At 36.6% G+C, this 27,034-nt stretch overlaps 3 protein-coding genes across 5 annotated transcripts; 1 reads left to right on the plus strand and 2 right to left on the minus strand.

Moving 5' to 3' along the window:
- Positions 1 to 443: 443 nt before the first annotated feature.
- On the minus strand, positions 444 to 17,705 carry hnrnpua (heterogeneous nuclear ribonucleoprotein Ua). 3 transcript variants are annotated; one of them, XM_039673411.2, is made up of 14 exons: positions 17,127 to 17,705; positions 13,096 to 13,210; positions 12,012 to 12,085; positions 11,722 to 11,861; positions 11,546 to 11,645; positions 11,352 to 11,464; positions 8,106 to 8,369; positions 7,907 to 8,026; positions 7,398 to 7,526; positions 7,138 to 7,306; positions 4,973 to 5,242; positions 4,344 to 4,579; positions 2,875 to 2,967; positions 444 to 1,997 (listed from the first exon to the last, which is right to left on the minus strand). In XM_039673411.2, exons 1-14 carry the CDS (start codon positions 17,560 to 17,562, stop codon positions 1,947 to 1,949), a joined length of 2,310 nt encoding a protein of 769 aa, XP_039529345.2. In that variant the 5' UTR covers positions 17,563 to 17,705; the 3' UTR covers positions 444 to 1,946. The 3 variants fall into 3 exon arrangements, with proteins under 3 accessions (XP_039529345.2, XP_039529343.2, XP_039529353.2); XM_039673409.2 differs by having other exon boundaries at positions 2,875 to 2,970; XM_039673419.2 differs by lacking the exon at positions 2,875 to 2,967.
- Positions 17,696 to 21,338, plus strand: drc8 (dynein regulatory complex subunit 8). The gene is made up of 7 exons (XM_039673466.2): positions 17,696 to 18,286; positions 18,538 to 18,622; positions 18,739 to 18,811; positions 18,904 to 18,983; positions 19,325 to 19,367; positions 19,877 to 19,943; positions 21,122 to 21,338. The coding sequence occupies exons 1-7, from the start codon at positions 18,265 to 18,267 to the stop codon at positions 21,235 to 21,237; spliced, it is 486 nt and encodes a 161-aa protein (XP_039529400.1). The 5' UTR covers positions 17,696 to 18,264; the 3' UTR covers positions 21,238 to 21,338.
- A 1,765-nt stretch (positions 21,339 to 23,103) lies between these two features.
- On the minus strand, positions 23,104 to 27,034 carry LOC120480134 (serine/threonine-protein kinase pim-2-like). Its single transcript, XM_039677025.2, has 7 exons — positions 26,578 to 27,034; positions 26,165 to 26,259; positions 26,006 to 26,056; positions 25,538 to 25,916; positions 24,955 to 25,131; positions 24,757 to 24,845; positions 23,104 to 24,673 (listed from the first exon to the last, which is right to left on the minus strand). The coding sequence occupies exons 1-7, from the start codon at positions 26,939 to 26,941 to the stop codon at positions 24,647 to 24,649; spliced, it is 1,182 nt and encodes a 393-aa protein (XP_039532959.2). The 5' UTR covers positions 26,942 to 27,034; the 3' UTR covers positions 23,104 to 24,646.

The raw sequence follows: 27,034 nt of genomic DNA on the forward strand, positions 1-27,034 counted from the left end.
TTCCCCCCTTTTTGTTGTTGTTGGGTATTTTATAAACAGGCATGAAATGTGATATTTCTCCTCAAAGGGGTTGTTCTTGACTCAGCAAACAGCCTGACACGAATGTCTCTGGTGTCAGTGTAACTACATCTCATTCATGTGGCAGAGCTATACATAAACAGAGTTAAATATTCACAGACTAACTTGAGTGTTATATTTCTGCATAGAAATGCCTACAGGATTAGTTGTGCCTGAAATTCTAGTCCTCTGTTGGCTTAAGTTTATTGCAACATTTGTAACATTTGCTTAATGTGCCAGTTGTTAATTTGAGTAGACAGACAGATAGACAGATAGACAGACAGACAGATAGATAGATAGATAGATAGATAGATAGATAGATAGATAGATAGATAGATAGATAGATAGATAGATAGATAGATAGATATAGAGTACATGCGCAAATGTACGCTAGTTATTATCTTCAAACTTTATTATCATTTAAAAACAATCTATTTAAGAAAAGAATGCATGGAATAAGTTACTCATTTCATCTTTATGATGTTTTTCTTCTTGATTAAAGGTAAAATACAAAACCTAGCAAGGTATAAAAAGAAATAAGGAAAAAGGTGTATATTACAAAGTGTTAATCTCAATACTATATTTTTTTTTACCTGAACAAATACCTTAAACAAATACAACATCAAAACAAATCACCTTCATTTTTTTCTTTTTATGTCCTACATCACACATGCCATTAATAATTTCATAATACAAACATACTTTTAAAGTAATACAATTTAATGTTCCTAATATTTGCCATATTTTTTAGCCAACAATTATCTAAAAACACATTAGTCATTTGCATCAGAAATCTGGGACAATGGAGATCTTAATAACACTGATATGAGATTATCTACAGCAGTAAAAATAAAAGAAAACATAAATCTATATGCATATTTCAGTCACTAAAGAATAACCAATCATCCTATTGGCAATATATCATAGTTATGCAAAATCAGTCTTGTTAACAGTCCACAATGGCACCCTGACATCCTTTGAAAGCTTTAATACAGATAAATAAATGTATAATCACTGTTTCATGGAGAAAGAGGATGCAGTCCAATTCGAGTAGTGTTATTTAATATAATTTTGAAGCCATCTACAAATGTTTACAGGTCTACAAAATTGTGGTCACATCTAAGGTTATATTAAAGAAGATTGCAACTGATTTGTAAACCATGAACACTTTTAAAAAGTAAAATAATTAACAAAAAGAACAAAATATATTGTGACACTAAACGTAGATTAAAACCTTAAAAGAGCAGTAAGCCACATTTCACAATAAATTACATTTGTAAAAATACAGCTGGAAAAAAATCTCTTAAATAAACTACACATAAATAATATCATGATCCCACAATAATAAAATCATCTATTCTGCTTTCACTTTTTTAGAGGCAAGCCAAAAATGCTGTTTATTGCTCCTGACAGAAAAAAAGGTTAAATGTTCAAAATCGGATGGCTTTTTGCAACTTTGCTTGCCTTGTCCCCAAAAACATTGAAACCACTGATTAAAAAAACACACACATTTATAAATAGACTATAGTATTGTTCAAATGCCTCGTGCCTCGACAGTAGTAGACACAGCTTAACTGCTACACAAAGATTCACACAAGACTAATTAAAAGTAAAACCCTGAAAGCTGTTAAGACAAACATCCCACCCTGAAGTTATACTGAGTTTCCTGAATTGAACCACGTTGTCATACAAATCTGTGGTCAAAGACAAACACTAAGTATTAGTTGAAAAAAAGAAAAAAAAGAAAGAAACCTGTGAAGCTCTGAAAGCTCCAGAGTCATTTCTCCTCAATGTATTAAAATCTGTACAAAAACAAAAGGACATTATGTTAAATGAATGACTTCTGAAGTTAAAGCTTGTATGTGATATCAGTCCATCACAGCGATTGTTCAGTAATATCCAGGATGGTATTGTTGACTCCATGGCTTCTGATTCCAGAACTGATGAAGACAAAGAAAAAAGGAATTAAAGAAGGAAGAATATATTTTTAGGATCACTCCTATATTTTTTGCACATTTTATATTATTTTCAAGACATATTTAAAATGTACATAATATATTATTTGCGAATACATACATATTTATTAAGAAATAAAGGGATAAAGGGAAAAATTAAAATTCTGTCATTAATTACTTACCTTCATGTCGCTCCAATCCCATAAGACTTTCTTTCATCTTTATAACATAAATGAAGATATTTTTGATGAAATAAGAGTGATTTCTGTCCCTCCATATACAGCTATGGAACTACCACTTCGACGCTTAAAAAAGTTCATAAAGAGATTGTAAAACTAATCCATATGAATTGAGCAGTTTAGTCCAGATTTTCACTTTATGTGATGAACAACAATTTAGGCTTTTATTTACATGTTCATTCTCATCTTACACAGCACGTTGGAAACCAATGAGGTTCATTCTAGTGCTTCTGCAGGAACCAATGAGGTTTATTCTCGTGTTACGCAGCAAAATGTTAAGTTCAATCTGTTGAATCATGTAAAGTGATCATCATTTACAGTGATTTAAAGGTCTTTAGAAAATTTGGACTAAACCAAATAGTTGCGTATCTATTGTGTAGTTGCGTAGATTGTCAATGGAGGGACAGAAATGACTCTTATTTCTGATGATGAATGAAAGTCTTATGGGTTAGGAGTAATTACTGACCGAATTTGCATTTTTGGGTAAACTAACCCTCCAAAGGAAACAAAAAATTTGATATATATTTGATAATAATGGTCCAAAAAAGGCTTGATTGATTTTCTATCCAATTTCTTGTTTTATTCAATTACTAATATTAACATATTTTTTTTAAGTAACTCACCCCTTGTTGCCAGCTCTGGTTGAAAGCTTGTGCTTTGTTCATGCTAAAGTTGCCATTTTTAAAACCTCGATTATTTCCTCCTCGACCCCTGAACTTCTGTGAAAACAGCAGATTTGTGATTTCTGGTTCACATTGGGGTGGCATCTTAAGCCGCTTTTCCACTATCGGGCCAAACCGTTCTCTTCGCTTAACTGTCCCATTCCGTGCCGATCTGGCCCAGTCGGTACGGAAATGGTTTCATTTTCCACGGTGGGGCTGATAACGGAGCTCATTGGAATGTAAAATACAAATTCATCAGTCAGTGCCCAGGTAATGCAAAAGTTTACAGACGATATGAGATAAATAGCGACCATGTTATGGAGGATGATTAGATATTTCGTTAAAACCTTAGAATACTGTTTCATCAATAATGAATAACTACACAGGAACAAGTGATTAATACACCATAAATATTTGAGTAATCACATTTTAATAACAAGAAACTCTGATTAATGAATTAGTAATAGCGTTTAGTTGCATAAGGTAGTTTTACTACTATTATTTTGATACGTCCCAGAGGAGGTAGAAGAACTACTATGTACAGCAAAATGTGTGATTAATTCTAAAGTGAAGGTCATGATAACCCACTAGTAATGACTCAAATCCTTAAGAAGGAATTACTAATTATTTGTATGGGTATTCTAAAGTGAAAAGCATGGTAACTCCCTAATATTGACTGAAATCAAGCTTCTGAGGTTTTTATAAGGTTGAAGTGCCAAGAAAACCAGGTCAAGAAGAGTTTGTATTTGTACTGTGCCATGCCATACCAGGCTTAAGTGGAAATACAACTGGAACAGTTCCTTAGCATTCTCAGAATCATTCGTCCTGACAGTTGAAAAGCGGCTTTAGTTTTAAATTGACCTACTTTTCATTCATTAGCTGCCTACTTTACAGGCATACAGATTCAACTTGTTTAGGTAACAACAACAACTACATTTTAATTTATAACAAAAAATGATCTACATCATTAAGGCCGTGTGTCCACCAAAGCGTTTTTATCCAGCTGAAAATGCTAGACGCTCTGCTGAAGACAGCGTGCATTGGGCGCTTGAGAGCGCTTTGGCAGCGCAGCGTTTTTTCTGTTGAGACGTTTCGTTGCTATGATACAGAATATCCACAGCGCAGTTTGAATGTTGTAACCGTTAGTCGGTGTGGTATTAGTCCCGCCCCTCCTCCACTGTGATTGGACAGCTGGGTGAAATGTGACAGTGATGAGCGCTGCGTTTTATCCAAAGTTGAACATTTTTCAACTCCCAGCGACCAGTAAAAAACACTGGGCGCTCGGCGCTTCAGCGTGTAAAAAACGCTCAGCGCCTCGGTACGCTCATGACGTTTAAAAAACGCAGCGCTCACATTGAAAACAATTGAAAACATACGCCAGGGGCATGGAAAAAACGCTTTGGTAGACACACGGCCTAATGATTTCTCACCTGGTTGAAGTTTCCTCGATTGGCCCCTCTTCCCATGTTGCCCCTGTGCATGGCTCCTCCCCTGTTGCCCATGTTAACCATATTGCCCCGCCCATGTCCTGGCCTGGGGGCACCACCCCTGTTAGGCATCCCACCACCACCACGGTTAAAACCCCCCCGATTGAACCCGCCTCTGAAGGCAGGGGGAGGAAGGAAGCCCCTCGGTGGTCTGCTGAACCCCCCGCGCGGTCCAGGCACTGCCAAACAATCCGAAAAGAACAGTGTTATTTCCTGCTCAGTATTCCAAAGTATGTCACATTATGGAGGTGCTGCTTCATGGTATCTTTAAAGTTCTTCCAAGATGTAAACAACACTGGTCCAGAAACACTTCCTGTTTCAGTTTGTAACTATTTTCTTTATTTCACATGGAAAGAAAAAATCTTAAAGATGTTTGTTTAACTTTTTGATTCAGTTTTATATGTTCTGTTGGTTGTATTTTATCCCAGCTTTTATGTAGTGTTGAAAAACTGAAACAGGAAGTGCTTCTTATATTTATCATTTTTTATCAACTGGTCCGTTTTGTTTACATCTTGCAAAATGATAAATATAAGAAATATAAACAAACATTTAGCACAACTGAAATGGCGTACCACCCCTAAAGTTGCCTCGGTGTTGAAAGGCCCCTCGACCTCCCCTCTGACCCTGTCCTCCGCCACGGTTGAACAGATTTTTGCCTCCTCGTCCTCGAATGCCTCCCCTCTTAAGCTGTACACCTCCCTGATTGGGTTTCTTCTCAGGAGGAAGGGAATTTTTGCTCTCCTCCTTGTACTGTTCAAGAAGTTTGGACGCTTCTTCCTTCTGCAGCTCGACATAAACCACTTCGGTGAAGCACTCACCTTCCACAGGCAGCGTGTATATTCCTGGAAAAGATTATAGAGTTATAGTGTTTCATCTTGTGAGTTTTGTCAGTTGCACAACAGTGTTTTTACTGTTAAAGGCACAGCATATACTTTTCACCACTAGAGGTCGCATATTCAAAACAATGGGCTCTTTAAGGTGAAAGTCTGAGGATGCTTTAATTGGTATCGGAAAAATTATCGTTCAGGAACTGGTATAGAAATCAAGGTATCGGTTATTTGCAATAAACAAAGTACAGTTGACGGGCCAGAGTTGCATTGTCACGAAAGTTTAAGCCTTAGCAATTGAAATATTCAATCTTAAGAAGACGCAAGGGAACTCAATTCGTTAATCATATCTGAAGCCAGAAATCCGCGTCTCAGCTCTCAAAAACTGATTCAATTGAGCTCTCTTTCACGCCTTCAAGCTCTTGAACAAACAAAATTATGTCAAAATGCCTGTCTTGTCATGTATCCTCAGTCAGTTTCATCTTAAGAGAACAAATGCAGTTGAGACAGAAAACGCATGTGTATCTGTATATTGGATCATATCGTGCATTAGCTCCAATTGACAAAGTGACAGCAGCCTAATATTCCTGCTGCCCACTGTGTTTTTAATGTTTATCAAAAGACAAAGAACAATAACTTATTGCTCTTGACTAAGTAACTTTTGTAACTTTATTAAGAATGAATCTGCTTTTCTTGGCCGGTAAATTTTCTAAAAAGCCATAATGCAGGTTAACCACCACTATTGATTAATGGGTACATAAATCACTCAAGATGTGGATATCAGTTTTAAAATGTCTCAAAAATGGTCTTAAAGACCAGTTTTACACGTTTCTGGTATTAACAGGGTTTTTTTTTATGCAATTAGGTGATGACATCATGTTGGGGAGAAGTGGGGAGAACGGGGAAAGTGCACAATGACGACACATATATTTTATATATTATATGTATAAATATTATATATATATTATATATATGTAATATATATATACATATATATAATTATTATATATATGTATATATTACATATATTCATTAAATAGCACTGAGTGAAAAATCAATGTGTTCTTTATATCCAGTGGCAGTACATGATCACGATATTAGTTCAGATAAGTACCGGTAACCTTTGTCATAGTGTCGTAGTACTGGTAAACTTTGTCTTTGTCATCTAGAAATATAAAGCATCACGCTAGCTATTAGGGGTGGAATTATACATGTATTAGTATTGTGTGTGTGTGTGTGTGTGTGTGTGTGTGTGTGTGTTTTTACACCCAGCACAAAGTAGTTCACCATTGTCAATCTACAATCTACAATATATTTTTATTTAGCTGCTAATGTTATGCTGTCTGCCTATCTCTCTATATACTTGTCAATCTATCTATCTATCTATCTATCTATCTATCTATCTATCTATCTATCTATCTATCTATCTATCTATCTATCTATCTATCTATCTATCTATCTATCTATCTATCTATCTATATCTATGTACAGTATTTATCTATTTATCTATAATCTGTGCTATCTGAATACTCTCGTCAAAGGCGGGCTTTGGAAATTCTCTCCCCAAGGTGACGTAATGCAATGCATTGTGGGGGAAAGGAGAATCGTTGCAAACCGCTGTAGGGTAGTACCTACTTTTTTGTATTATATTCCGTTTTGTGATACCCAACAACATAAAATACAATGGATAACAGTTTAAATGTTTATTACCAACGAGCAAATTGCACAAATTTGTTGAAAAATTAATTCTGCAACACGGTTTATATGAAAAACAAACAAATAATAAAATTGACTAAAACTTAAACTGAAATTTAAATGAAAATATATAAAAATAGCTAATACAAAATATAAGTAATAAAACACAGTTGCACACATCTTAGATCAAGCGTGGCTTGAGAAAAGGTTCTTACCCTTCATTTTTAGGACTGCGTGTTCAGGTACATCTTTTCCATCTGTTTCTGCCTTTTTCTGAGTCCTCTGTATATATTCCTCATCTGTTGGACAGACTACCACAGCTTTACGCTGGAACCCGGCAAACAGGCACATTTTCCTTCTTTGGGCTGGTGCCGATACGTTAGTCTAAATGGAGACATTTAACATTTAGTATTTTCAGCAGATGATACAATAACCATTTTGATTCTTTGTCACGTATTTGTAAACTCCACGTCACCTGGTCAAGAATGTAGTTGCGTTTTTTACGCGCAGCGATCTCGATGAATTTCCCGAGGAAGAGAGGAGCACGCTGAGATATTGCTGAGAGCTTTGTGACATCTTTCAGCTGACGTTTCAAACTGGAAATCTGAATTTTAACATCAAAATAACATTAATTGTGTTGGTAATAATATAAAAAAAAAAAATCTTGATAACACTTTATAATAAGGTCCCATTCAACATTAGTTAATGCATTAGTTAACATGAACTAACAATGAGCAATATATTTTTACTGCATTTATCAATCTTTATTGATGTTAATTAATGAAAAATACAATTATTTATTGTTTATGTAAGTTCACAGTGCATTAACTAATGTTAACAGAAACAACTTTTGATTTAAAAAATGTATAAGCGAATGTTAAAATGAACAAATGATGTAGAAGTAATATTCATTATTCGTTTATGTTTACTAGTGTAGTTAACTAATGTAAACAAATGAACCTTATTACCAAAATCAACACTCACCATCATCTTCTCAATGATGGTGTTTGTCCCAAGAATGTTGTATTTTCCAGGGTTGGCTTCTGTGTGCTTTGTTACCCATTCAGTTTTTCCAGATCCAGGCAGTCCGACCATGACAATGACCTGTGCAGATTTACAGCAGATTTCCATGATGAATTTTAATGATGTTGTAGAAGAAAAATGTAATGGCTAAGAAACCAACCTCACAGTCTTCTTTGGTCTCAGGCCCCTTTGGTCCTCTGATGCGCTCGCAAACGGGGATGTGCTGCAGGAGAGTAAAGCCGTCAGGTTGGGGGAAGTACGGTGTTTCACGCTGGCCAAAGTTGAACTCAACCGCACAGTTGTGGCAGAGGATGTGAGGGAAGAGCGGCTTCCCCTCAAGCTCATCCTTACTGACTTTAAAAGCTGTTCCCAGATCCTGTCCATTCTTGGAGAAGGAAATTTCCACTTCTTCCCCATCAAAATTCTGCCAAATGAACACAAGCAATCATTATATATTATGGCCACAAGTAGACATATACAACACACCCACACTTGCTATATATATATTCAAAAATCGGTACTTTCCTGTTATCCGGACCCCACCATATACCATTTAGGAACTATCATCCCTGATTGGTCTTAACCCCAGTGACGGGTAGGTTTAGGGGCGGGGTTAGGGGTAGGCCATCGTCCCTGATTGGTCTTAACCCCAGTGACGGCTAGGTTAAGGGGCGGGGTTAGGGGTAGGCCATTGTGGGCTCCGGATCCCACCATATACCATTTAGGAACTAAAGTCATCCCTGATTGGTCTTAACCCCAGTGACGAGTAGGTTTAGGGGCGGGGTTAGGGGTAGGCCATCGTGGGGTCCGGATAACAGGAAGTACCCAGAAATCATTCTAATATGCTGATTTGCTCCACTAATATTGTGAAATATTATTACAATTTACAGTTTTTCTCAATTGCTTTGGCTCAGTTCTCAAATGTTTTTTTTATTTCCCAAAACATTAAGTTCAGATCTCTGAACAATTCGCTTCTTTTTCACATCAGATTGTAATTTCTTATTGATTTGAGCAAATTGCAAATGCTTTGGCACATGTGTGCAAAGAGTACATACAACTGTCTGCAATTTGGACAACAAAGAATTGCATATGGCTTGTTGATCAAAACTGATGACTCGATTCTCACTTACACTGTCAAACACTTCAGAACTTCTCAGACATTTTTTATTGTGTAAGCCATCACATTCAAAACGATCTATTCAATTATCATAATTAGTATACATGCATGTATATTCTAAAATATATCAGACATTGACATTGTTTGTAATGTTTGCTAAATTGGCACATGACTTCTAATTGCATTCGCAATCTAATTGCAAATTACCTCTAATATGAATCAACCATTTAACCATTTAACCAATCAACTTTGGGAGTATATATATATATATATATATATATATATATAGAATGGAGGACATTCACAACCCTGAACTGCAGCAACAAGCTCATGGAAGAGCAATTGGAAGGCGTGTAAAAAATACGTGGTGGTGGTGGTAGAGGAAGAAATAATCGAGGAAGAGGTGGAAATAGAAGAGTCAGAGTCTCTGATGAAATCAGAGCCACACTTGTGGATCATGTCATAAATCTGACCATTGCAGGGGATGGGTGCGGCATTCAAGGAGATTTTTTCCACGGTCTGTGGCAATGGTAACATCAGATGTGATGTTGATGAAAATATTTGGCCTGACCAACGTGAGCGACAAGATGTCCACCAAAGAATAATTTGTTTCTTTTTTTTTTCTTCATGAATGTTATTTGTTGTTTGTGTATTTGTGGTAATACACAAATATGAAATGTAAAGTGAAATCTTGTTACTCTTGTCAGTTACTTTACATGTACAGTAAATACACTTGTATTGTGTATATACACATGAAGTACAAAAATAAACACTGTAAAAATACAAATGTTCATAGATTTTTTTTTTTCTACATACTATTGACTTTTCTCAACAAATATGAGATTTGTTTACAATAAACCCTTAATTTTCATGGTTGACTGTTGTGGTGAAAAAACAACTAAACATTTTGACCAGTGTGGCTCACACAATGACAAAAATACTTTAGATTTTGGTGGCCTTGGCCAAATTATTGACAAAATAACTAGGTTTTGAAGCATGAATTAAATGTTTTGGGTGAGAAACTACATTTTGCAGACATGCTATAAAGTTTTGAAGTTCCTGCAAACAGTTGTGACATTTGCACTCACAGTTTAGAGAATGTTAAGACTGTTTCGAAAAATGTGCCAAAGCAATTGAGAAAAACTGTAAAATAACTGTTTTCTATTGTTATATATTTTAAAATGTAAAATATTCATGTGTTGGAAAAGCTGAATTTTTGACATCATTACTCCAGTCTTCAGTGTCACATGATCCTTCAGAAATCATTGATTTGCTGCTCAAAGAAACATATTTTATTATTAACAATGAAAACAATTGAAAACAGTTGTGTTTATTCATTTTTTGTGTGTGTAGAAACTGATGAATGTTTTTTTTTTTCAGAATTGTCTGATCAACAGAAAGTTCAAAAGAACAGCATAATTATATTTCAAAATAGAAACCTTTTGTAAAAATTCTAAATGTCTTTACTATTACTTTTAATTATTTTGAATGCATCCTTGATGAAAAAAATTATTCATTAAAAAAAAAAAATCGAATTGATCGCAAACTCTTAAAAGTCCTCATGAAATCAAAATTGACCCTATTTAGTTTGTTAGTGCACATTACTAGTCGTGTGGTGACCAATTACTCCACGCGAATTAATATGCAGAAACAAAAATGTTTGTCATGCTAATCTTTAATCAAAATTGGAAAATTTGCTTCATTATTGGAATGGCATTCCTTCTCTGATGACATCAGTTTGATGACTCGGGTAGAATATCCTTAACCACTCCCCTCCTACGCTTTCTCATCCTAGAGCGTCATATAGTGACGCTTTTGAAATTTCGTCTAAATCCAACTCACATGGCACCCTTTAGCGTCAATATAACACGCACAGAGCTGTTAGTTTATGGGTAGGTTTAGTTCTGGGGTAGGGTTAGGGTTAGACCACTAGGAGGCGCATTCTGGCCCATATATATATCTGCGTCTAACATTGACGCTAAAGGGTGCCATGTGCGTTGGATGTAGACGAAATGTCAAAAGCGTCAGTTAGTATATGATGCCTTGGGATGAGAACGGGCTGGTCAGTCTGCTATGAGTGAGGGATGGAGAGGGGCTGCGCTAAAGTAAAACTCTGCCCTCATTTCAATATTTAGTTACACTTGGAAATACGTCACAACACTGAAGAAAAATCAGTTGCTACTTCAGGTTCATGGAGAGTAGTGTATGAATACGGTGCTACTTAGTGGTCAAGAGTAGTAATTGCACAGTGGTTAAACACTCACTCTGGAAAAGCACACAGATACTTACTATAAAGCATCCGACAACATCATTCTCATCAAATGCCTCCCCAAAGTCCTCTGTCACACCGTTGCTGGTTTTCTTGGCCTTAGTTGAAAAGGCGTATGAGTGTGCTTCCTCCCCTGTGAATATGTAAGGTGAAGGGACACTCAAACTACATCATGAATTTAATAGTATAATATATTCCAATGTAAGACCCTCACCTAGCAGAAGAGAGCTGTTTGCCGGTGACCAACCCACCAGCACATCATGAATCTCAGTTCCTTTACTGGAAATGTGTTTTACAGGTATCTTCTCGATAATCTGGTGCAAAGACATGCAAAAGTAAGGCTAAGGTCAACTATAAATTGTAAACATGAGGTTAAGACAGTGTGCTCACCTTCATTTCAAAGCAAGCCTTGCCCTTTGCCACACCATAAGACGCTCGCCCCCCTGCCCAAAGATAGGCAAAGCTCTCCATGGTGAGAGAGGAGGCGCTGTACCGATCCCGAGACACCTTGAAGTGCAGGTCACAGTTGTCTGAGGAAAATAGAGGTGGACAACTGACTTTATAACTTTACAGAAATATATTCTGTTTTTTTATGTTGCTCGATGAAATAGTCAGTATTTTTTTTATTTAATTAAATTCAGTATGTATTTGTGCAGTTTTCGTGAGCTCTTTATACTTACAGGTGTCCAAAAACACAGTCGTGTCATCAAACTCTTCATCCTCTTCCTCCAGAGGGGGCTGGGGAGACTTCGCCCTGAGAGAAATTCAATAAAATTCGACAAAAGTCAGAGCCATTATAAGATCCCCTTGAACTTCCTTTGGATTTTAAATATGTTCCAAGATAATCTGCAAGAATAAAACATGTGTTAATGCTGTTAAATTAATAAACTGTTTAGCACATGAATGCTGTTAGAATAGATTTGGAAAATTAACAATTAAATGAAACATTAGTAGTTTTTTTTAGAAAATGGGATCACAAATTAGGTGGATTTGCAAAAACATAAAATAAATAAATAAATAAATAAAAAAATCTGCTTTGATTTAACAGGTAAAACACTTTAACTTTGAATTTAACAAATAAAATGTTTCTTAATTATTTTTTTGTTGTGATTTGATTTTTTTGTCAAAAATGTGTGTATATGTGTTATATATATATATATATATATATATATATATATACAGTATATAGATTATATAACAAAAACTTTTATGTTAAATGTGATTATTGCAATTAATTGGTTTGACAGCACTAATATATATATATATATATATATATATATGATAATACACAGTGGTTGCATACAGTTCCTTGGAAAAAAAATACCATCACATCGTATAAATTAAATTAAATGGCATAAACATGAACACATAAGAAATTATACATATGATAAGGAAGAATACACAATATACATCTGATCACTAATGATAATAACATGCGATACGGAATACAAAAATATGAATAGATATGAATAGTTTATTTTCTGGACATGTATCAATACCCCGTAGAATATTCTCATTTCTTTTAACAGCCCAAGATCTGACCTACAGAAAAACAAGATTCCCAAGGAGAAAGAAAATGCCACTTGGGGTGACAGAGATGCCCTTATTATAGGCTGAAAATACTTTCAAAATGGTCAGTAAAAATGTGTGTTTCTTTGCATTGATGAGGAACAGCATGTCAGATTTGGCTCTTTACTGCCAAAACTGCTCATAAAGGTGCAGCGGTACCTCAGGAGTACCAGAGGCCGACTGCACGTTTCTTACCGGCTGTATTTGCTTTCTTCAATAAATTCAAAGTAGCCCCTTCCATGTTCATCTCGGCGTCTCTTTACACCCTTCTTATTCTTCTGTTCATCATTCTTGTCTTTGTCCGCATCCCCTTTGGAAATAAAACAATAAATTGTAAAGGAGGCTTACCTCCCTGCTGGACCCATCATGCTGTAACATGATGGTCCAAATAATTACTGAAGGATTTATAGTTACTTTGGTTATGCATGAATTGCAATGACCAGTGTTTTAAAAAGAAAGGTGTATTTAATTCTAAGTTCACATGTTTAAAGGAGCGATAGCGGTACACCGCAGTTCTTAAATGGGTAAAGACAGGAGGTTGTTCCCAAAACAACTGCAGTCTGTGAAATTTTGAGCTAAGTAACACACATTTTCAGATTCACATTTCATGCACCTTGAAGAAAAGTGTTACACAGTGTGTGCAAAATTTAAAGGCATATTTGGTGATACTAATGGGCAAAACGCACAAGCACTTCTTTCCCTCTGTGTGCAACTTGTGCTTGACAAAACAAAAATTTAAAAATGAAAAACAGGAATATGCAAACAATACATCATTCAGAAATCCGTTGTTTTTGATGCAAAGGACAACTAGTATTTTATAAAACATCAATACCAAAAATTCCATTAGGAACGACTCTCATAGATGCCCTTTTTTTGGTAACCCAAAAGATATTAATTCTACCTTCACATGCTATCGGAAATGTCCTACTTCCCACTTCATAAGTTGTGATGGTCGTCGCATTAACATGCTTTGTTGTCGGAAAGAACAGGAATCATGGAAGACAGACACTAGGTTAATTCTTGCCTATTTATTTATTATTAAATCTTATTAAAGCCAAAATGATATTTAGCGTCCCATTCATTGACAACCAAATAAACATTCACAGCAATATCTAGATAGCTTGCTGACGATTCTGGAATTTCATTCAATTACAGGCTATCGCTGTGTATAAAACACAATATGCTTCAAATGATTATGTAGATATGCACTACTTTAACAACAAGACCAGGTTATGTTGCTGTTGTGCAAAAAAAAAACCCCTGATTTTTAAAACTGAAAACTGATCAGTCATAGCAGCAAGATTTCGTTCTCCTCTCCGCCATGTTTACAGTGTATGGCACGTCCAACTTGGAGACTTGGGTATCAAAATTATCCCAGAGCATCCCAGTGGTAAATACGACTTGAGAGGGCGTTCATGTCCAATTTTGTTAACAAGAAAACTGGTATTTATGTTAATTCCGATAGCATGCAAATGCAGCATAAGTACAAACCCCTAAACCTGGGGTGTAAACTCAGTTCCTGGAACGCCACACAGCCCTCCAGAGTTTAGGAGCCATTTACACGACACCGTTTTAAACTGAAAAAAGGGGGTTTTTTTGGCTACAATGAAACTACAATGTCGTTATGGGGGCCTGAAAACGCAAATTTTTGAAAACGATACCGTTATTGACTCTGCGTAAACTACAAAAATGGCATGCCCTGTAAAAGAATGCGTACAGTATGTGACCAGACGCGTAGTCTTTTCTTTACAAAGTGACATCGCCATCTACTGGCCTGGCATGCATAACAGCGTTTTTAGTCGTTTTTGCTGATCCGTGTGAAAGTTTTGATAATGTCGTCAGCTGAACAAAGAAAAAGCATTTCCCTTTTTAGTACATAGTTGTCGTGTAAACATACCTTTAGTTCCAAACCTGCTTTAACCCACATACCTGTAGTTTTCAAATAAGCCTGAAGGACTTCATTAGCCGGATCAGGTGCATTAATTAGGGTTGACGCTAAATGCCGCGTTCCAGGCAACCTGTAACCCGTGTTTTTCCAACCTTATACCCCTGAAAGTGCACTGTAATGGCAGTCGAACCTGTGACTTCCCACCATAGACTGTAAAAAAATATGGACAAAGCGTCTGTGACGTCACCCATAGACTTTCTTAAGAACAGCTTTGAGGCTGTTTATGGGGGTTATGGGCGGCGCCATATTGGAAAATCTTGGGAAATACAAAATACAAATGTTCAGAAAGGATACAGAGGTGGTATGATGTGTTTTGTCAGATCATGGCCGAGACGTCAAATTCAACTCGGCGCAGCCTGTTATTAGCTGTCAATCAAAGTTAACCGCCCTTATTTGTCATACATTTTATATCTAAATATGAACGAATTAGAAAAAAATGTACCCCCCTCACAGTTGTCAGACACTCGGAACCTATCGAAAAATACAATAAAGGTCCATGGGACCAACCTGTAAAAGCATAAATTTATGCTGTGAAAACGGACATTTTAACATGGGGTCTATGGACATTTGCTCCCTCTAGCGGATTTTAGATGTATTGCAGTTTTTTTGCACTTCTGGGTAGGCTTCATTTTTCAGATTAGGGCTACGTTCCAGTCCAAAATTAACATGCCCTTCACTCGCTAACCTCCCTCCGTCTCGTTCACTCGGATGTACGTCAATGATTACGTTGCACGAGTGCCCACTACTGGTAGAAACCGCAATGAGCTGAACTGGAACGTCCTAAGCCCTTGATCACTTTGAATCAGCTATGAGTTGATTTATTATTTACCTTTTTTCCCTTTAAGAATTTGTTTAATGCAGCATCCACATGTATAGTGTGTTTGGGTATTTTAAAATAAATATATTAATAAATATAGGGCTTTATTAAGGCAACAGCCATTTGTAGTGGTGTCCGAAACCATAGTGAACATTATCGAATGCACTCATACAATCCCATAAAGCACCGTAATAATGAGTGTACAACCATCTAACCAGAAGATGGCACCACAGCTGAATCATCCATCCATTCATTTTCCAAACTGCTGGTCCAATGTGGCTACAGCGTAATGTCATACAGGTTCAAAATTCTTTAATTGATTATGAAATTGTTTAATTCATACATGACAGAGTTCAAGATTAATCTTTTTATCTTACTACTGGAGCCGTCAGTTTGCTAAGTTTCAAATGATTATTAAACAGAATGGACAAACTATGCAAAAGCGGCAGCCGTTTTCATTCACTCCCTCTAGTGAACGATAATAGTGGGCTAATGTAGGGAGGGAATAGTGAATAGTGAAATAGGGGGCGATTTTGGACACAGAGTACCCCCAACTGAGCACATTATTCATGTCTCCCTAATCGAACCCACTTGATTCAACTCATCAGCTCATTAGCAGAGACTTCAAGATGTGAAATGTAAGATAAAAGAGACATCCAAAATGTGTACTACTAAGTCTGGGTGTACTCCAGTCCAGGACCAGGGTTAGGAAGCACTATGCAAAATGAAGACAAAGAATAACAGTGTCCTAAATAGCCTAAATGAGGTCCTCGTCCTCACTACTCCAGGGCAGGCGGAGTAAAACAAATGAACCGAGATCATTACACACAGACTCCATCTGGAGCTTTTGTCCTTCAAAATCTCCACTTCAGCATCCTGTTACAGCTCACCCATCCAGAGAGCTACTGCTCAACCAATACAAACCAATTACACATTAAAAGGTCATTCTCAGGAAACGGTCCCGTTTATCCCTAAACATTTCATTTGATTTGATACGAATTCAGATACTGCTGAACTGAAAAAATATATATTTTGTGCAAACCATGACAAAACAGAACTGAATCAGCAGATTCCCTTGATTAATTTGATATGTAGACAAACTTGTCATCTATTAAAAACTAGAAGTATTATAGCTAACCATATAGGCCTAGAGTATTAAATAAACAATACATTAGGCCTAATTGGTGATACATTTAAGAAATATATATATATATATATATATATATATATATATATATATATATATATATATTTGTCTATGCATTACACGTTAAATGGAGTTAAATATATTAGTATTTTGTGTCAGTAGTAAGTCAAAGGGACACAAATGGGACACCAGTGGTAGTATCTCATTAAATCCTTTATACTATCTCTGTTGTCAGAATGAATTATCCTGGCATCACATAACCCAAATATGAATATCAAAATATGAATTGCACAAGCTTCATCGTGTAACCTCACCCTCGCCAGGGCCCATGTCGAGAGCCACGTCATCATCATCATCATCATCAAATTTTTCAATTTCTTCATCATCTTCTTTGAGCAGGACATCTTCATCTTCATCTGATTTATCCATCTCTACCCCGGCATCCTCCTCCTCCTCCTCCTCCTCCATGTCATCATCCTGCTGTTCCTCAGCCTCCGCGTTCTCTCCATCCTGATCCTCCTCCTCATCAGGATTCATGCTCTCTCCAGCCAGATCTTCGTCAAGGTCTTGATCGCCCATAAAGCTGAGTCCTTCAGAACCGTTGGTGTCGGCGGACAGCGCCTCCTGATCCAGAGCGGCCTGCAGCCGGGACATCAGCTCAGCCTTTAGCCCTTTATCAGACAGACTCCTCTTCTTCAGCTCGTCCTTCAGTTCGTTCACTTTCAGCTTCTTCACGTCCATTGCGCTCATCTTGACGTCTCGATCCTTTATTTTCAGACGTTATACCCCAGATGTGTGAAATATGAATGGGGAAGAGCAGGTTATGTGCGGAATGTCCAGAGACGCTTTATGCGGCCGGTCCCTCGGTCACTGATGGGCAGCAGAACGGGGCCAGTTCAGCTTTATATAATCTACCGTAATGCACACAATAGAGGAGGAGTAGAGTACCGTAAACATCACTATATGGGGCTATTGTGAATGATAGAATAAACTGCAAATTATTCGAATATTATTCTAATATATTATAAGAAAAGGTAAATATTAGGATATAATATCAGTACTCACTACTCAGTTAATTTCACATAAATACATAAATCTGAATAAATCTGGCAAGTATTGATTATTTTTACTAATATGACTAATATGGCATTATTCAAATTGTTTTAATTCTAAAAAATATAAGAATATAATATAAGAATATTAACTATAAGAATGCAACATAAACTAAGAATCAGATCCCAGGTATTTCTGATGTAGTAAGCATTTTTTTAACTGTCACAGACTATATTATTGTAGAATCATTTGTTATTCGATATGCCACAAAAGCACATAAAAGATAGTATCAATATTTAGGCTATATCAATATTGGCAGAGAACACCACCAAATGAGTAATGTCGTCTCGGGTAAGTTAGTGTGTTACCTAGCAACCAGTGTTTGGGACATGCAAAAATATGGCTGACAAGTACAACGCAGGTAACATTGTTATAGATTCAAAATGCAAAACCTTTTTTCTCTTTTGGACTTACGATTTACCTAGTAGCATGTGTAGGGTACTCTTGCGTGTTGTTTGTTGCTCGCGTGTTATCACTACAATTGTCATTTCGTTTACAGTTTCCAATATATAACGTTAGCTAATGTAACACAACAGAAGTAACGTTAACTAGTAAACAATGTCTACTCCATTGTTTCGTCATATCTGCTGAAACATAATTTCCTTTTGTCAGAAACTATTATAACAGAAACTCAAAAGAGGATACGTAATGCATTTGACGTGTTTGACCATGAATCCAGCAAGACTGTTGATGTCAGGTAACGTTTTAAGTTTTTGAAATGTCAATTTCCTTACTTCCTATTACACTTTAGATGTTTAAGTTAGCAAATGATCAAATGGCTTGTTTAACACTGCTATTTTTAACTTTAAAAAGAGAAATAGGCACTATTATCCGCTCACTGGGCTGTTTTCCATCAGAAGCTGAGTTGCATGATGTCATTGCTGAGGTCAGTGGCTTATTTTTACAGTGCTAGACAAAGTTCATTCACTCTTGCAAGCTGAGTAGATTCGAAGTTATGATTTGTGACTTCATCCGCAGCTAGAAGAAGAAGAGCCCACTGGGTTTGTACGCTATGAGAAGTTTCTTCCAACTATGACCAAGATCATGCTGGAGCGCAAGTAAGACTGCCACTGAGAGTGAAGGATCAGTTATAATCATCTTGAGCTTTCTGCAGAATTACAAATAAGTTAGTTAAAATACACTTTTTAAAGAATGTCTATTTATCTGGCTTTACTCTCTTACATGAAAATTAAAATATGCAATGTCATAATTATAATGTTTTGAGTGTTTACTTCTGTAGGCCTAATTGTTGCATTAGGCTATAAATTTATATAGATTTATTGATAAGAACTATTTCATGTCTTTTCATTTTACAGGAGCATGAACCAAGAGTAGTCGAGTAACTCGAGTATTGTTATCGAGTCAACCCCATTTTAGCTCTGCTTCCTCTTTGTTGCAGATTCCGCCCTATTCCAGAAGACCTGCTCCTCCAGGCCTTTGAGGTATCTCAGCATGCTCTGACATTTTAACATTTTGTTATTGTTGTTTTGTTGTTTTGATCCACCTTGGTTACACTGCAGAAAAAAAAAAACATACTGTAATTCTCCGCAATTCTATGGAAGCTTGCCTTGTTTCCACCACTTAATAAAAAAAGGGATTACGACTTTTTATTTCACGATTTTTTTTAGTTTATGTCGCGCAATTAAAAAGCTAGAACTGCATGATATATAAACGCGCAATTATTACTTTTTTTTTCAGAATTGCATGTAATGAAGTCGCAAATTGTGTCAGAATTGTGAAATATGAAGTCAATTTTTTCCCCCTCAGAATTGGACTTTATGACACACAATTGCGAGATATAATAAAATGTCAGAAGTGTGAGATATAAACTGAAATTTGCAAGAAAAAAAGTCAGAATTGTGTGGAAAACAAGATTAAAAAAAGTAGCAATTATCTTTTTTTCGGAAATGTAAATTATTTAAAGGAGTGGTGCTGTTGTCTCTATTTTAAGGTTTTAGATCAACAGAAAAAAGGACACTTGGAACCAGAGGAACTGACCAAATATTTAACACAAGAAGGTATAGTATGTCCAATGAGACAATTCAAAATAGTGGTTTGGGATTTTAGGATAGGCTTCTGGTATTATGAAATCAATGTGCAATGTCACAATTGAACAATTGCGAGCTGTTTCCCAATTCAGAGACTGCATCGTTCAAAGGCTGCATACTGCATTCGAAAAAGAAGGAGGATCCTTCGTGGCACAGTCTATCCCAAGATTCATTGCGCGCCAGTGACAACTGGATTTATTTTTTGATAGAGAGAGAGAAAATGTTGAATTATACTGTTAAATATATGTTTTTGGTTTCAATTTGCTCGAATATCTAATGATACAAATTTAAAACAATATGAAGCGGTTCAAATGTTGACATACTGTATCTTACTAAGATGTGATTTTATAGATCGTTTCTACCCTTTATTATGTACATAAATGGACAGAGTAGATTTAGACAGGTTCTGAATCCTGTTTTGTTTTTAGACAGTTTATTTTTTGTATAAATGTTACCGCCGCTCATCAATGACAGCCGTTAGTTGCTAGGCCTTCTGTCTGAGCCGTAGCCTTGTGGACAACAGCGCTTCGGGTAACCAGAGTTCTAGTCAAGTCAAGTATATTTATTATAGATTGCATCAAAGCCGCTTCACAGTATCAATCAAAACATAATAACAATGTTCGTTTCTTAGTGGAAAAACATCCAGGTTTGGTAGAGCTGATCAAGGGTTTTATTGATTGGTTAATTAATTCGAATATCCCCAACTGAGCAAGCCAAAGCCAACAGTGCAAGGAACCGAAAAATGCCATTAAGTGACCTAATGGTGTCCTAAAACTCAATCAGGCAACTGATTTTGGAGAAAAAAACAAAACTTGGGAGAACCCAGGCTCAGTCAGGGGCCAGTTCTCCTCTGGCGTTTATGAACTAGAGGCCGGATTTACAGTAACTGTATGATAAAAATGGATATGAATGTCTCTAAACAGACTTTAAACGCAAACCTGTGATAAACACTGATAGCATTCGCATGCGCATTAAGAATTGATTCTATAGTTATATGCGTTAATATATTGGAATATATTAATATATGAATATATTTACGGTTTGTAATTCCCTACAAAGCCATGAATTGTCTGAATTGGGACACAGCTAAGGAAGCCTCAACACAAGGAAGTTTTCAGTTAACAAAATGAATTCTTTCTGTTTTGAAGGAGAGCCCTTCACACAAGAAGAGATGGATGAAATGCTGTCTGCGGCTGTTGATCCTGATAAAAATATCATTCTCTACAAGGACTTTGTGAACATGATGACCTTTGATGACTCTTGATGATGGCTGACAGAGTGAATAATTCTAATAAATGAGACTTTAGAGAATTATAATCAAGGTATCATAAGCAAAATCCTCTCAGTTACCATTTTAAATAATGTTTACTCTTAGGAAAAATGGTACAAAAGTACCAAATCTGGGTTCTTCTGGTTCTAACAAAAGCAAAACCCTTTAAAATAAATAAATAAATAAGATTCCATAAAGAACCATGCTTTGAAAGTGCTAAATAGGACCTTAATGATGGTTTAATTAATAACCTTTTTAATAATAGTTTATTTTATTAATAATAATATTTTCAAATCTTTTTATTTATGTAATGAAGACCATGTGAAATATCTTTACAATCCTCTGTAAAAAAATATTGGTGGTTTAACTTAAAAAAATGATGTAACCTGGTTTGCCTAAAAAAATTTAAGTTCATTGAAATGAAAAAGTTGTTTTTTTTTTTGTTTTTTGTTTTTTTGCATTATGTACAAGACAAGACAGGGAACAAACAAAACTGTAAGACACTTCCATTTAGATCAATACAGAGTATGGATTTAGAAAAAAAAAGAGCAAGGGTCAAGACAATCACATAGCCAGTATACATGAAAGGAATTAAAATACTAAAAAAGTAAATATTTTGATAAAGAGAGACATAAAGTTTCAAACTTTCTATTACGTTTTTTGAAGTATTTGAAGCTCTGAAACATTTGAGCAAAATCACATAGAAATATATTAAAGGCTTACATTTTTTTCCATTTACAAGTATGGATATGATATTTACCCATCAATAAAACAAAATTTACAACATCAATGAAGTGTAAAAATTAATACAATGAAGGAGGTTGATTTAATCACCAGAAACTCAAAAAATATTATGTTATCTGAACTACGTAAATTATTTAAGTTGATTTGACAAATAAAAAATGTTGTGATTATTACAAATCATCAAAATAGTTTTTTTATGTCATTACGTCCATCATTATGTGTGTATTTTGAGTGACAGTTTTTCTCTGCAGACAATGGGGCCAGCATCTGAAATACACAACTCTACACAAGTTTAGAGTTAGAGTGGGTTTATTGAATGACTGAGCTCCAGAAAATCAATTGTGAGGGGACTCTGACAGTTACAGATTTGAAAAACAAAAAGGCGAATAACAAATAAAGAAAAAATTTTTCAAAACAAATAAAGAACCCTAAACTCTATCAAAAAGAACCACTTCTGCATATTAAGGGTTCTTATAGACGATACGGTTCTACTATGTTACTTCTTTTTTAGTGTAGTGTAAAAATTGGTTTGATTAGTCTTGCAATGTAAAATAGATTTATAATATAAACAAAATTATATTGTATTGATCAGGAATAAAAGGACAACCATGGCAAAAAAAAAGTATCAGGTGAAAAAACTACTGTAGAGTCTGGACCAATCAGACACACACTAATTATTCATATTCATTATATATAATGAATATAAAGCTCTATGAAACTCCCCCCAAAACTAACCTCACAAATGAAAGCCAAATTTGAGCTAAATTATGATACTGTTGTCTTCAGTTCATTCAGTAGCAAACAACAAGGTACAATCTCCATAGTTGAGTTTCTATAATTTATATTGTGTAAAGCGCTAAATAAATAAAATTAACTTGATTTGACTTGATATAAGGCAATTGAAGACTCCAAAAAGCATATGACTTCAAAATGAGTCATTGTGGGTCTCACTGTCACATTCAGCAGTGACTCGTGAATAATTATTTCAGAATGTCTCAGAAAAGAGTTGGACAGTAACTTTCAAAAGGACCTTGATGACCTGTTTTAACTTATTTCATTTTTTAACTTCAGTTACAGGAGAAAATGGGACAAATCCAGTCATTTTTTCCTGCCAAAGCATTGTCATGCACTTAGCAGTCTTTAGATGTAATGGCATTTACATTTAAAGAGACATGACAACTGACTTAAAACTGCAATCACTCATTGTAAATAAATAATTCATGGAATTTACCATATCCTAACTGCGTGGATTTAATCAGATTTGCCTTTGTTATCTTTACAAACATAAAAATATCTTTGCTTTATAGTTATAGCAAGTGCACTTTTAATGTGTGGGATCCCTGTTACTTTTTATTTTTTTTACTAATATTTTTTTTCTTATAAACTCATTTTTAATAATTTGTTCAAATATTAAGAATGCATAACTTTCTGTGTGTTTCAAAGACAAAAGAAATAAAAAACACCTCATTCAAACATAAACTTGTCTTTAGCTTTTTTTTTATTGTGTCCACTTGTGACAAACAGAAAAGAAATATGTTACAATAGTACATAGATTATTGAGAAAAATGTTTAGTAAAACAATTGAGTATTATAAAAGTAAAATTTTATTTTCTAAATAACCTATAAATGTTTTGTTAAAATGTCTCTACATTTTACATCAAGAGAAATTATACTGCATTTTGAAACCTTTTGTTTGTTTTTGACATAATCAGGACAAATCAATAATTACTCGTAATGTTAACATCTTTGTCTTAAAGATTTTACATTATAAATAGATTTAAAAGAAGGAATAAAACCTGTTATATGATATCATGTTCTCTCCATTACTCGATGATTACAGAAATACGCGTTTCTGTTAAAACACTTCTAAAAGTTTCTCGCTTTTACTTACCTGCATACAGTAAGTTTCTTTGGGTTATACTCTCTAAAATGATGAAATGTAAACATTAATTTCAGATCTTTTTATTTCAGATATGCTTAGTCAGACGGCTCTGTCCAGACGCAAACACTGCTCCCTCAAACCAAGGTTCAAGACGCTACGCTACACAAGGCTTGCTCAAGGGTAATCCATCAGCCTGAAGTTGAAGCCTTGCTGGAGCCGCCATTGTAGCCGAACTTCACCTGCCGTTAGCGTCCCATTGACTCCCATTCACTTTGGCATCAATTTGACAGCGAAAGGCTTCATTTGTCCATTATTTACTTCAAAAGAAACATACCAATGTATGAAAGGCTCCATTATGGACCCATAGAAGCAATTTAAAAAAAAAAATAGGCTAACGATTGCGTCATAACAAATCAACTCACCTTCGCACAGTAGAGAAATTACCGTATACAGGAAGAGAATCTCGCAGCCAATCGGGGGGACGTGGAGGCATAACGTCCGATAAAGTCGACAGAGAAGCCCATAAAGAGTCAAAGTCAAGTTGAACCTGCTGCTGCTCATGGACAGCTAATACTCGCTCTCTCCGTCTCCGAATTATTCAGATTTCACTTGGCAGAGTCGGCACAGCTACTGTAAGACATAGCCTACAGGTTGCTCACGTGAGAGGCTCAGTTTGAGCCTGCGCAGTACGCCTCGCTATCAGCTTTTAACGGGCTTCGAAGTTCTCCATTGAAATCAATGGGGTGGAAGGGATGGAAGCGTCTCCCATTGCAGCCCTCAAGATGCTGACGCCAACTGGAGTGGCTGAAAAAGAGAACCGATTTGACTCGGCAAATTCTTCCAATGGGAAAATAGACTATTTTTTAAGCAGATCTTAGGTTCACTACCTTAAACCAGTCGTGGGACAGGATTTGCCCAAGAGCAAGTCGCCGACTTGGTTGTTCCCGCAAGAGAGCCCCGAGCAGATGACAGCATTCTGTGCAGGAAGACGGGAGGGGTGTCTGATTATTACCTTAAACTTTACATCTACTCTATTTGATCATGTTAAGATGTTTCCTATGATTGCGATCGATTCGAGATCTCACCTCTTGACAGCCCCTTTTTAGACCAGAGGTTCTGTTTCAGCAGGAACAGGTCTTCGTCTTTTGGGAAACGTCCACACAACATCACAAACATCAGAACCCCGAGTGACCATGCTGTCGCCTGCTTGCCGTAGTACTTCCTCCTGATATGAAACTCTGGAGGGGAGTACGGTGCTGTGCCTGTAGGAAAGAGGTTTTGTCTGATGAGTATGTATGAGCATGAGTGGAGTAAGGGCCGGTTCACATATCGCGTCTTTTGCGCGCTCAAGTTCGTTATTTCAAATGTAGGCGCGCGGTATGCGCGCTCATAATGGAAGCGGTGCGGTCGCGGTGCGACGCGCTCCTTTTTTCCATGCGCGTCCGCGCCGCGTCGAGATAAAAACATCTCAACTTTTCAGAATACCGCAAGCGCACCGTACGCACACAATAGGTCATGTGACAAGAACCAACTGAAGCGCAACCGCCCTGGCGCTTTGCAAAATAGAGAATGCGGCGCGCCCAGCGTTTTCTACGCGTTTTTAGGCGCTATATGTGAATCCGGCCTTAAAGTGCCAAACTGCAGCTTTGCGTGACAATGGATACGCACCAGAATATGAGCTGTACGCCGAACTCCTCAGAATGTCCCCACATCCGAAGTCAATCAGCTTCACTTCGGATGTCTCGCTGTTTATAAGTAGGTTATCCGGTTTTATGTCACGGTGGAGAACTCCGCGAAGGCAGCACACGTTCGCAGCGTAAACCACCTGCGTCATGATATGCCGTGCCTTCTTTTCATCGAGTCTTCCACCGTGACGCTTCGTGAACTGTGCCAGACTCTCACAGTGCGTGGGACATTCGAGGACCATAACAAAGTGGTCAGGGTGGTCCTGCCAGTCCAGGAGCCTAATGATCTCTGGCACGCTGTGACCTTTATTCGCCAGGATGGTGAGGGCGATCTCATTCGGAAGGGGGTTTGGATGATCAGGCTACAATACAAACCGTTTTTATCATCATTAGATAGTTTCCCAAGTAGGGATTTGTCACTGAAATATGAGATGTTTTAGAATGTACTTACAATTGATAAATATTTCGATTTCTCTGTCTTTGTGACATATTTCAAAGCCACCTAATGAAAAAAAAAAAGGAAAAGATACAGAGGACTTTGAGTAAAATATGGCGATAAGACAGGGCAAACATTTGCTGGCTTGATAATGTGTTATATACTTTGACTTACTTTAAGATCATCTTCCAAACGTCTTCCTTCATACACCACACCAAAACCTCCTTTCCCCAGCTCATGACTAATACTGTAGCGGCTGAAGATGTAGTCTATTAAAATATAACATATCACAGTGTCACAGAAGTGAGAGGAGTGTTTTGTGACATTCAGAATCGTATTCATATGAATATTCATTTTTAATTAATTGAATAGACTATCTTGAATATTTAGAGTTTTAACATTAGTAAATTGACGCATTGAATGTTTTTAACATGTCATGGAATAAAGATCTTATCATGGCATCGTTGTGGATTTTGGTTTAATATGTACTGATATGTATTAGATATTGTGTGTGATAGTGTTGTTTTTACATGTTCAAAGTAGAGATCTAGTCATTTATATTCTCATAAGATAGTCGTGTTGTTTACCATCACTACTTCTTCCTGGCCATGCTACCTTCCTCTTCTCTCCCTCATCCTTCACCTCTCCCTGACCTGAGCTGCTCTCTGGGGGCTGTTTTTTGGCAGCTCTGAAGAAAGAGGGCCTCCTCCACCACTTCTTCCTCTTTCTACTCTCCTGCACTCTCCCTGACTCCTCAACTTCCCTCACCTCTCCTCCTTTCTCCATCACCCTCCTCTCTTGGCTGTTTCCCTCACCAGCATTAACAGGCGTCTCATCGCGAGGATGAGGATGTTGAACCGCCGTGTTGATGCTGGGTTTTGGGGGTGTGCTCAGATGTTGATCGCACACCTCGCCAATCATCGGAATCACTTTACAACCTCGCTGTCCCATCGTTGTGTAAAAGCACAGTCACTGACGACCACTACAACAAACCCACAAAGTGTGTAGAATGTCTGGAGATTATAACGCGCTCTGTACAGTCAT

The sequence above is a fragment of the Pimephales promelas genome, chromosome 15 (genome assembly GCF_988280905.1).
Source record: "Pimephales promelas chromosome 15, fPimPro1.hap1.1, whole genome shotgun sequence".
NCBI classification, from domain to species: domain Eukaryota; kingdom Metazoa; phylum Chordata; class Actinopteri; order Cypriniformes; family Leuciscidae; genus Pimephales; species Pimephales promelas.

What these genes read in the sequence shown, in the direction of transcription:
- hnrnpua (XM_039673409.2), bottom strand. Translation starts at nt 17,562, where the DNA reads ATGAGCGCAATGGACGTGAAGAAGCTGAAAGTGAACGAACTGAAGGAC. An exon ending in AGACCAAAGAAGACTGTGAG is followed by an intron (nt 8,027 to 8,105) that starts GTTGGTTTCTTA and finishes AAATCTGCACAG; the next exon opens with GTCATTGTCATGGTCGGACT. An exon ending in CGCAGTCCTAAAAATGAAGG is followed by an intron (nt 5,243 to 7,137) that starts GTAAGAACCTTT and finishes AATCTTTTCCAG; the next exon opens with GAATATACACGCTGCCTGTG.
- drc8 (XM_039673466.2), top strand. Translation starts at nt 18,265, where the DNA reads ATGGCTGACAAGTACAACGCAG. An exon ending in AGCAAGACTGTTGATGTCAG is followed by an intron (nt 18,623 to 18,738) that starts GTAACGTTTTAA and finishes AACTTTAAAAAG; the next exon opens with AGAAATAGGCACTATTATCC. An exon ending in TGCATGATGTCATTGCTGAG is followed by an intron (nt 18,812 to 18,903) that starts GTCAGTGGCTTA and finishes CTTCATCCGCAG; the next exon opens with CTAGAAGAAGAAGAGCCCAC.
- LOC120480134 (XM_039677025.2), bottom strand. Translation starts at nt 26,941, where the DNA reads ATGGGACAGCGAGGTTGTAAAGTGATTCCGATGATTGGCGAGGTGTGC. An exon ending in GCCAGGAAGAAGTAGTGATG is followed by an intron (nt 26,260 to 26,577) that starts GTAAACAACACG and finishes ATATTTTAATAG; the next exon opens with ACTACATCTTCAGCCGCTAC. An exon ending in TGTCCCACGACTGGTTTAAG is followed by an intron (nt 24,674 to 24,756) that starts GTAGTGAACCTA and finishes TCTCTTTTTCAG; the next exon opens with CCACTCCAGTTGGCGTCAGC.